Source organism: Austrofundulus limnaeus, unplaced genomic scaffold (genome assembly GCF_001266775.1).
Source record: "Austrofundulus limnaeus strain Quisiro unplaced genomic scaffold, Austrofundulus_limnaeus-1.0 Scaffold457, whole genome shotgun sequence".
NCBI classification, from domain to species: domain Eukaryota; kingdom Metazoa; phylum Chordata; class Actinopteri; order Cyprinodontiformes; family Rivulidae; genus Austrofundulus; species Austrofundulus limnaeus.
Window position 1 is genome coordinate 240,822 of NW_013952859.1, and position 11,353 is coordinate 252,174.

Consider the following 11,353-nt stretch of genomic DNA (forward strand, 5'->3'; position numbering starts at 1 on the left):
CTTTTTGTTTAAATGGCTTTTATTCTGAAGGAACACCATAACGTTTTACTTTGAAAAGGAGGGCTTTGTTTCATGATGGATAGTGGTGATAAAAAGACGATATTTAATTTTAAAAAACAAAAGCTAGTGGTGTTACTTTTCCTGGAATGTTTCAGTTCCCTGATTGGCTTCATCAATATATACAGACTTTCTACAAACAATGAATAAATACAACACAAACTGCTGCCGCATGAGCACACTTATCACCAAGGAGCTCAAATGTAACTTTTGACTTGGAAATGGATGTTTAAGAGCAGAAATGTGTTTTTTTGTGATTTAATTAAAGTAATTATTTTGACCTCGGTTCATGCGACAGCAGCTTAACATCAACACTGTATTACAGTTAAGACACAATCAGACCATGTTAAAGTTTTACTTWGACTTTTGTAAAGCTTCACATCCTAAATGTCAAACGTACGAATCCCATTCCTTTTTTTTCCTGCATAAAAGAAATACACGCTTTTTGATGATCAAAATATATTAAGTCGTATTTTTTGTTGTTTCTTTTTAAACATTATTTAAAAAAATGGAAACAATAAGATAAACTAACTTTAAAAATAAGTTCAGAATTTCTTTTTCCTCGCATAAATTAAATATGCTGTTTTGGTGATGCTGCAAATATATTACATATACAATTTATATCTTAAAAAAAAACTTTTATGTTGTGTTTCTTACCCTCTTAAAAAAAGGCCTCCAAAAACAGAAATGGAAGTGAAAGATGGATTTAATTGATATTTTGTCGAAAAATTCAGACGAAAAGGTTAGGAAATCTGTTAAAAGTTGCCAGTTCTGCAGCAAAGTGGTTTAAGATGTGCCTCCAAAGGTACAGGTTAGGAAAATTAAACTATTTTTTACTTCTAATGACATGTTGGGCAAATATTTACTCAGGAATAAATACATGATTTATGTGTTGCATCATTTTAAGGCCAAACTAGGCTAAAAAATGTGGAAGGCACTTTTTAAAATGGCACTGCTTTGTTTAATTTAGTTGAATTCATCATCATCATCAGTTCACATTTAACATTTATTTTTTATTAAAGTTGGAATTTAACATTTAAGACTTTATTTTCTATTTTCTGATTATTTGTTTCTACTAATAATAATAAAAAATAGTATAGTTAATCAAAATAGTTGAATGATGAGCCCTTTGATAAATAATAATAAAAGCACTTTGGAGGAAAATTGTAAAAAAAAAAGATGATTTCATAGAATAGGTTGTAACATTTTGGACCACATTTCCCATAATGCCTTTTTTGGGTTTTTCTATAAGAAAAAAAAAATAATAGTAAGGCGTTCCCTAAGTATTTTTGACACAAAATTCTTTAAACTTGATTACACATCTTAAAGTTATTGTGTATTTAATCTAAATATGAAGAGATGTTTATTTTAGTGCATAAAAGCTGAAATTTCAACAACAAATTCCTTTTTTTTTAAATGCAGATTGTTTGAGCAGAGAGATGAAAGATGTGGAGGTCTGGTTGTTTTACTGAATGAGCTGATGGGTCAGAGGAACGTGGAGGCTGGTTYTGAGACCAGCTGCAACCGTGGAGCATTTTGGGGGCTTTTTTCAGYAGGTGAGAAGTTCCTCGAGTCAGAAAACCTCCGAGGCGTCGCCTGGTTTGGTTTCTCTAAAGAGGAGAGAAGAGCAGCTGGTCAGAGTCAGAGGCTGAGTGTAAAGCTCGCAGCGGAGGAGGAGGAGGAGGAGTTCAGTACCTTTGGTCTAAGTTGGGCCCAGCGGTGCGGTTCCTCTGGACGTCGGCTGTGTGTCGGCGCGTCTGGACGTGGGAGTGGCTCTCTGCCTGTAGCCTCTCGCTTCCTGACGGCAGCGGACTCTCTTCCAGCGGAGCCTGTTCGTCGTAGAAGAGCAGGCTGCGGGAACGGACTGTGACACAAACACACCAGCTCAATCCTTCCTGCCCTTTGTTCCCACTGGAACCGTTTTCAACATCCTTAAAACCCTTCAAAAGGGCAGAAATCTTTACTGCACTTTACACATTCAGTTCTGGTTCTGCTCTTTRTAACTTCCTTGTGCTAATTTTAGCTTCTTTTTTGTTAACTTTAGATTTTTTTTCTGCCATTTCAACTAAAATTCTACTCCTGTTGTTCTTCTGCTAAKTTGAGCTTTTTATGCTTCTTTCAGTTGCTTTCTGATAATTTCAGCTGTTTGCTGCAATTTTAGCTACTGTTCAGCTGTTAATAGTTATTAAACTTTGTTTTTCAAGCCAAGTCAACATTTTGGTGGCCATTTTAACTTATTTCTGTTTAATTCAGCAAACATATACTCCTTCTGCTTCTTTGTGCTAATTTAAGCATTTTTAGCAATATTTTGGCTGTTTTAGCTGTTGTACAACATCATGTCATTTTTTTGTACTTTCATTCTTTATTTCAGCTAATTTGACATTTTGTACACTGCTATCACTGTCTGGATACTACATTCAACTTGTTAGCTGCTATTTCAGCTATTTTTTCTGCTCATTTCTACTTTGTTGTGCTTTTTGTGTTTATTACAACTAATTTAAGCTTTATATACTTCTTTCAATTTCATTCTGCTAAGTCCAACTGCTTTCTGCGACTTTGGCCACTGTTTAGCTGTTTCAAGCCAAATGCCCATTTTGGTGGGCGATTAAGCTTATTTCTATGTRCTTCAAACAAGTGCTTATTCAACTTTCTTTTGCTATTTTAGCAATTTGAGCTGTTTTACTGTACATTTTGTTGCATTAGCTATTTTATATCAAATTGCCACTTTTTTAACTTTTCTGCCTTTTTACACTCCTTCAAATGTCTGTGGCATTTTCAAGTCACCTCTGCTACTTTTAGCTTTCTTTGGCTAATTTTAGCTACTATTAGCCTTGTTTAACATGTTTCAGCTGTTTATCTAATTTTATCAATTTTGTGTTTCTGCTATTTCAGATATAATTCTGCTACTTTCTATGTGTTTGTGCTTCTTTCAGCTATTTAAAGCTTTTTATGCTTTTTTATGTTTCATAGACATGTAATTCACAAATTTTGCCTATGAATTTTTCATTCATTAGCCATCAACAGAAACTTTGGAAGTTTTTTTTTTTTTTAGGAATTTCTTCTTGACAGGTCATCATGAGGWCTATCTTTAGAACACTGACAATAAATCTTTGTCTGTTAGCAAAATATCTCATGAACAAGTGAATAAKCTCAGAGACAGAGTTGGGCAAAATGCATCCCTTATATTCATTTCCTATCTGCTTTTGATTTAATCGTCTGAAACAGCCTTTATTATTTGTGGGGAGTTCCAAAAAGCCAGAATAAAGACTCGTAGTTCAAAATATTTGCCAATAAAAGCGTTTTTTTTTATAAAAAAATATATTTTTAAGGTGGAGATGTGACTTCTAGATGCCACAGAAAAACTCTCTGGACATTTTAACGACTATGGAGGATTTTAAGTGCTCRCTCAGACGATGTCTGCTGGCAGACAGGAGTGGTATCATGTCAGCTTTACCTACCAGTGAGTGCTTAGAGAAAGGAAAATTAACACAGAGAAGAATGAAAGTCAAAACCTTTTGTGAATTTTAAAAAAATCACTCAGAGATGTATTTTGAGACCCTTTTTGGGACTAAATACTGATTGTTTGCTTGTATTTTAGAGGTTTTTATATCAATATCTAAATTAGACACTAAAAAAATACTCAAAACAAGTTAAACTGGCGTTACTGAGCAGTTTCTGTACGTACCCTGACTGGTCGTGTAGAGGTCCGCTGACGACAAAGGATGAGAGGAAGGCGGGGAGTGAGAGGAAGAGGAGGACAAAGAGGAGGAGTGAGAAAGAGAAGACAGAGGAGAGAAACAGGGAGAGAAGGAGCCCAACACCAGGATGAAACACAGGGCCACCATCTGTACAGAGAGAGGAGCGAAAACCCTGCTGTTAACAATCATCACAACAAAAATGTGTTCTTTTCTCACACCWTTCACCCAAATGTTTCATCTATACACACAGATACTGAATTCTCCTCAAACAGAAGGACTCTCTACATCTCTAAACCAGTTTATGTTTACAGTGACAATGAGAAAAGCCCATAACCTTAACTGTGTCAAATCTGTGGGCCAGATACGGCCCTTGCTGCTGATTTCTCTGGACAGCGACATGCATTGGAACTGTCTGGATCAAGACTTTGCTGCTCCAATTTTGCTTGAACAACAAAAAACTCAGCTTACAGTCATGTTTAAAGCTGAAAAAAAAAAAAAAAGGTTTAATCTTTTATTTGTAACTCTGACTTGGGAGAAGCATGAAAATAAAAAGGAACGGCACCAGTCAGACTCTTGCTGACTTGAGCTAACAAAAACAAATTAGAGCAACAGAAAAGCAGCTTAAATGTGTATTTTTGTTAATATACAGGGTGTATCAGAAAAAATGATACTCTCAGAAAAATCGCCATAAAATTAACAGATAATAATTTTGAAAATGTGGGCGTAACCTTTGGTAGAGGGGATCATTCTGGTTCAAATGACACCGAAATCTTGGTTAACGCTTCACGCTCCAGTGAGCAGGGACAGTTGGAAATTCACAAAATTCATGTCCTTTGTTCAAGGAAATGTGAGGGTTAAAATAYGATCTSTCACATAAAATTAAAAGTTTAGATGGTGTTTTACAAGCATGCCAAGGCGTTTTTTGCAACAATTGTTCCGAGCCGTCTCACTGTCTTCCACAACGTTAACAAGTACCGTGCTTCTGGGACCAGCCTCAATCTCAACAAGGGGAGGTCCGGCCAACAAAGGGCCCAACACACACCAGCCAATCAGAATGATCCCCTATCCATTCAGAATGATCCCCTATCCAATCAGAATGATCCCCTATCCATTCAGAATGATCCCCTATCCAATCAGAATGATCCCCTCTACCAAAGGTTACACCCACATTTTCAAAATTATTATCTATGTTAATTTTCTGGCGAATTGGCAATTTTTCTGAGAGTATCGTTTTTTTCTGATACACCCTGTATTGAGCTAAATGTTGATGTGGTAGTAGCTGAGAGTCTTTCCCAACACATACTTGAAAGCCTTAACAGATTGCACAACATTTGTGTTTAAAACTTTGACACACAAGGCAGGGAGTGAAATGCATTCCTTCWAGAAAAGTTTCACTCTGTATACAATTTAGTTCTATTACTGAAAAAAAAAACTGTTTACATATTTTCTATAAATATGACCAAAACTGATCTTCAGCTAAGACCAAGTTGTTAAGTTTAGCTCTCTTAGTTTAACTGAGGTTGGCACCATTGCCTACTGTCAAGTTTCCAGTGAAATCAAAGTTTAAATTAGTTCTGAAAAAGCTTTAGAGTCGTCGTTGCTTTGGGACTGCCAGTTAAGGTAAACACTGCTGTAAGGTGAAGAGAAATATTTTTTTCACAACATAGATGTAGTGATGTTTTACCATGAGGCACGTTCCTGTTTGAGTAGAGGCCATTTTACAGGAACGGGGGATGACCTTTCCTGAAATCAGAGACTGAAGCTTCTGCAGCTGCTGCAGGAGAGACCTAAAGAGACAAACAGGAAGATGAAAYAGAACGTCCCCTCACACATGGAGAGGAGAGGAGAGTTTCAGGGTGCTGAAAGCCTGATGATTTGCTTCTCTTTAATGAATGTGTTGGTTCCCACAGTGTGCTCCCATGCGGCTGCCCTCTCCACCCCACCACACCACAACAAAAGCGAACCGTGCTTCGCTTCACCTAAACGCCCCGCCCCATCGGAGCACGGGTTTCATTATCAGGTCTCTAAGCTAAACTTCAGCGTGATTTACTGTTCAGTCACTCGGCCAGAGCGACTAAAGAACACAGCATGTGTAAAACCACAAAAAAGGGAGCACAGTGGGATCTGGAGAGCAGGGCTCTGATGGTATGAGCTTCCTGCGGCTGTGAGGACTCATTGTGACCACCGGGTGGAGACAGAGAGCCAGGTTACCCCAAACAGACGGTTAAATAAGGCTAAAACAAGCCTGCAGGCCCTTACTAAGACACTTAGTCAGATACTTAGATGGCAAATTAAAACAATCCAGAAATGCAGTGATTCACATTTCCATACTGAAGTCTGCGACACAATCCAGACTGAAGCAGAGAGACTGCCAGCTGTAATAAACTCACATGGGATGATGCTCTGCAGCATCATAGAAACAAGTCTTTGAAGTCTGACCGCAGTGATTTACAGCTCCAGTTATTGCTGCCTAAAATATACACCACTTTTTACTTGTCCCACTGGCTGAGAGAAGGAGAAAATACTCAGAATTTCAAATTGTAATTATTGACTCAATGTTAGGTAGATTTAAAGTAATATTTCCTGAAGATCACATAATACAAGCAACTAATATCTTACCTRTTGTCGATGGCTCATTAAATCACCTAATTTCTGACTACACTAATGAGCTAACCTGACCAAAAAGAACATGCGTTTATTTGTTTTTTTTAAAGGAATATTCTACAGGTATTTTAACAGCAGCAGCTAGCTGTAGCATGTCTCATGCAGCCTGTAGGAACATTATAATMATGTGGTTTTTTTATACTTGGAAGGCAAATTCTCCAATCCAAGTGTGAAAAATCAACAGTAATGTTTTTTTAAATCAGAATTTTGACTCAGGAGTTCAAACCTGACTTCAAAATCCAACATGGCTGCTGCTTGCATGAAAACCTGTGCGAGCTGCAGTCATAAATGTCTGTTCCTTTGTACATATTATTTCGTTAGGGAACACGTTAAAACAGAACCTTTTATCGTAATGATGTCTTTAATGTCCCTCTAAAATTTGTAAACAGTTGCCATCTTTTGTTCTTTTTCCCCTACAGAAATAGCAGAAGTAACAGAAAAAGTGTAATATCAGGCATGTGACTTGCGTGGTTTACAGTGGATTCGGCTCGAGTGCTTTGGTTATAATAAGTGCAGACCCGCATATCAATACATCTGGAAAATCTGCTGCAATAAACTGCATTATTTGATGTAGGTCAGGATGACTTTATGTTTAATTTCACACTTTGCGTTGAGCATTTTAAAAAGCACAGAACAGTTATTACATTGTTATTGCCTTGTATTGCTGATTTCTGAGGTAAATGGAGCACAATATGTTTCTGGGACTGATGGCGATGTAACAGTTTATGAAGTAGTAGTTYGCAAAAACAAAATAAAATTAAATGTAAGACGACAGTAATTCCCTTTGTTTTGGATTCACTTGGTTGATTCAAATCACAAATAACCTCCATTTCTCAAAGCTGAGGCAGTTCCAACAGCTATCTATGACAGGTAAGATATTWATTGTTCATAACCTTTCCACAGAACCACACTTTAAAAAGGTCTGGATCAAAGTTTGCACTAAGATAAAGGACACATTTCCAGAACCTATTTTTGTGTCCTAGACACACTGCGATTTATGAAATAAGAGATTTTTTTCTAAACATAAAATAAATAAAAAAAACCTGMAAGGAGAACAAAATGACCACTAATAACTGCATGCAGGTCATTTTTAGGATTTTAAATTTAGTTCTCTCATTCAAAATCCTATTTTAGACCTGGACTTTAATGGGAGTGAGCATGCTGACTCGTGTTTCCCCACTTTGTGCCAAGTCATTGTTCTTTGGCGTGGTGGTTGAACGTCAGTGTGTGTGTTGGGAAGGGAGGGGGCTGCCTTCCTTGATGAAAGCTGCTGTTACTTTAATGACAGGCTGGGGCAGCCACAGACAGACCCTCTTTACCCGCTCCACCATCCACCCACCCAACTAACCAGCCCCTTCAGGATAAAAGCAGAATGGTTTTTATACGGTTATAAAAACAGAGGAGACGGCGGCGGCTTTGTGTGCTTTAYTCGGGGAGCGGATCGATTTCTGTTTATCCCTCACTAAATCTCTCACATATGATGATATCTTCTGAAACACTCTGCAGCCATCAGTGAGCCAAAATGTCGTCACAAAATTAGAGGCACGCAGCAGCTTCATAAGACGTCTGCAGGTGTAAACCTCACCTGTTGGCTGTCTCCAGGTTTTCTACTTTTCTCCACAGATCACCGTTTTCTGACGTGTAACTCTCCACCCTGTTGAGGACACAGATTCTGGTTATTTCCTTGTTTTCACTGCTGCTCTCATGAGATTAGTTCACTCTTCACTTGTGTTGTGACTGATACAAATCTTTTTTGTTTTTGTCACGTCTAAATAAATTAATAAAATATCTTCAATAACCACTTTGAAGTGTTGCAAAACATGATGTCAAAAAGCAAAATGGAGGATGACTCAGTACTTTTTTTTTGCTGTAATCTCCCACTAATCTCTATTATCAACTGATCATTTTGCTCATCTCTTCCTCCTCCATCAGTTAATCCTCCTTATGTCCAGCCATGTTTGGTTTTAACATGACTCACACAGATTTCCAAAGGTTTTCATGTTTCTTTCTAAAGGGATCAGCAAATCATTTCATCATTTCTGGAGCATCAATAAAGAAGGAATTTTACTTTTTGTAGCTAAAGGAGACTTGATTTAGTTAAAACCAAAGAAACTTATTTTTGTGAAAATTCAGTGAAGCTGAATGACAAATAAAATTTACTAAAGAAGCTAAAATTGAAACGTGACAGTTAAAGAATCTACTCTAAGCGGTTAGGGGTTAGGAGCAACCCTAAATTATGCTATTTGTGTTGCAGTTCTACACGCTAAGAGCTGAAAGTGCTCTGCTAAATTATTCTCTCCCGACTGGTTGCTAACCCTAACCTAACCTAACCCTAACTTAACCTAACCGCTTTAACTGTTAGTAGTTATAAGTATCAAAGTAGTATTATTATTATTTATAAGTAGTTGTAAGTATCAAAAATCTTACCCAAATATAAAAGTAGGAAAATGCTAAAAGCAGAAAAAGACTAAATGGAAGTAAAAAAAGCAAAGGATACCTAAAAGCACCCAAAAGCTTAAAAAAGGTCGACTAGAATTCAAAAAGAGCGAAACAGTAGCTAAAGCTAAAAATCACTAGGTGAAAGTATTAAACACTAAAGCTAAGAAAAAGAACACTGGCTAAAAGCTAAAAATGTCAGAACATCAAGTAGAAGCAGTAAACGGCTAGTTAGTCAAAAATAGCAGGATAGCTCAAAATAGCCAAAAATGCTAACTAAAATCTAAAAACAGAAAAAGTACCAAACTAGCTAGAAGCTTCAAGTAGCAAAAGTTTGTCTAAATGTAACAAAAACCTAATTGATAACTAAAAGTAGCCAAATGATAGCTAAAAGTCAGAAGTATCAAAAGGCTAGCTAGAAGCAAAAAGTAGCAAAATTTTGTCTAAATGTAACACAAAGCCAACAGCTAAAAGTAGCAAAATGATAGCTAAAAGTATTAAAACGCTCGCTAAGTGTTAACAATAGTAAAACATTAGCTAAATGCTGAAAGTGGGAAAAGGCTATTTAAAAGCTAAAAGAAGCAAAGGACTAACTAAAAGCTGAAATTAGGAAAAATGTAGCAGAATGGTAGCTAAAAACAAAAGTCACTAGAAGACAGAAATAGTTTGCTTGAGTCGATCTAAAAGAGAAAAGTGTTTTTTAAAGGAATCTAAGCAATGTATACGTATTTTACTGGGAATTATTTGTAAAGAAATTTAAATATTTAGTAGTATAAAAGTTACAAAATCAAAAGTCATAGCACCCATCTGCTGAAAGAGCTGAACGTTTTGATATTTAAATAGCTAAAGAAGTACAAAGAATGGAGAAGTAGTTTACTGCAGAGTATAAAGAGGAAAACAAAGGTGTGAATTTCTACAATAAGCTGCACTCTGACATGAAACAGCTCATTTTATAGATATATTTCATATTCTGCATGAACTGCTTAGCGTTGTTTCTTATTGTGATGAAAGGTTGTAAAATAAACCCACACTTTCATCTCTTTTTCACTTTCCATGGCAGGAAAGTGGTGATGAGTGCGGCCCATGTGTTTAGCAGGTTACTGGACTCCAGCCATGACACTGAAAGGCCAGAAGAAGAAACGAGAGCGCTCGTCAACTTTATCGGTTTGGTAAAGAGTCACGACAACTACAGTGAAGACAACAGCCAATAAAATCTTCATCCTGTGGCTAGAATAAGTACAGAAACCAGAAATGACCTGAATTTGCCTGCAGTTTGATACTCTTACGTCTCACTGCTCTCCACAGCGCTGGGGAACACCTCGGAATATATTTATTTAAAAAAAAACAGGCTTGTGTCTGAGCAGCTACTGCCAAGCTTACTTCAACATTACACAACTCTAATTCCTCTTTAGTCAGTTGAATTTTTCATTTTTTCCCTTTATCAAGAGCAAGGTTATGGATTTAAATAAATAAAGTCACTCGACTGAAAACTTGGGCAACTAAAGCGAGACAAAAGAAAAAAATAAAGCTAAGAGAAGTTTTGAATGTATTTTTCTGGTATGTGCATGGTTATAAAAGTATTTCCAGCTGCTGGACTAACATGAAACACTTTTTATTACCGATATATTTAGATGTAAATGCGTTGCAGTTCAACACGCTAAGAGCTGAAAGTGCTGTAATCTGTGCGAGCTAAAATGAGGAGGAAAGTGACAGAAGCTACATATAACTGTGAGCTAATGGAGTGCAAAAGAAATGGAAAAAATAAAGATTTCTTTTTTTCCTCCTTACTTCTTTTCCAGACATTCCACATATTCCTTCTTCTTCCTCCGGCTCTCTTGAGCTGAGATCTGAACAAGCAGAAAAAGGTTGTTATTATATGGGCCCGCCGCTCAAAGCAAAAAGAGCAATAATGTTTATGTCCGGGTCTGTGTGTGAATGGGTTTGTCTGTAGTTTTAGCAAAATATATYATGAACCAGTGGATGGATTTGAATGAAACTCTCAGAAATTAACTAACTGTACATTTACACTTAGGCTTTTAATATGGGTTTATTTATGTACAATTAACATTTTTGTATGGATAGATAGATTTTTGACAACAATAAACACATAAAACAGACAAGGGGATAAATATTTTTATAGACTCTGTATGGTCTGCTGTGTGTGAAGATGCACATAGCACCTAGCAAGTGTATCCCTATTTCACAGGTATTTATTCATTTCCATACTGATCCATACTGAACTTCCTGTATCAGTTCTAAACCTTTGGAACACTCATGGTACAAATGAACTTTTGTTGTTATGGAAATATTTATTTACAAAGACAGAAATACGTGGTCCAAGAATGAAGGTACTCCGTGGGATGATCAGCTGAGTTTTACTGCAACAACAGGAAACACAGAGGACAACATAGAGACTGCCCCTATGCTCCTCTGTCTGTGCTTCTGCACTCCTGATGCAGTTGAGAGGCCTCATATATATATATTGTTTAACAAACACT

General features: G+C 36.8%; 1 protein-coding gene across 2 annotated transcripts in view; it reads right to left on the bottom strand.

Moving 5' to 3' along the window:
• Positions 1 to 1,380: 1,380 nt before the first annotated feature.
• creb3l1 (cAMP responsive element binding protein 3-like 1) overlaps positions 1,381 to 11,353 on the bottom strand; it is a 40,203-nt gene continuing 30,230 nt past the window's right edge. For both annotated transcript variants that reach the window (XM_014025129.1, XM_014025128.1), the window contains 6 exons: positions 10,644 to 10,702; positions 8,005 to 8,073; positions 5,440 to 5,542; positions 3,743 to 3,902; positions 1,753 to 1,921; positions 1,381 to 1,667 (listed from right to left, as the gene is read on the bottom strand). In XM_014025129.1, coding sequence (XP_013880583.1) covers positions 1,631 to 1,667; positions 1,753 to 1,921; positions 3,743 to 3,902; positions 5,440 to 5,542; positions 8,005 to 8,073; positions 10,644 to 10,702 — 597 coding nt within the window. In that variant the 3' untranslated portion in view covers positions 1,381 to 1,630. The remainder of the gene's footprint in view (positions 1,668 to 1,752; positions 1,922 to 3,742; positions 3,903 to 5,439; positions 5,543 to 8,004; positions 8,074 to 10,643; positions 10,703 to 11,353) is intronic.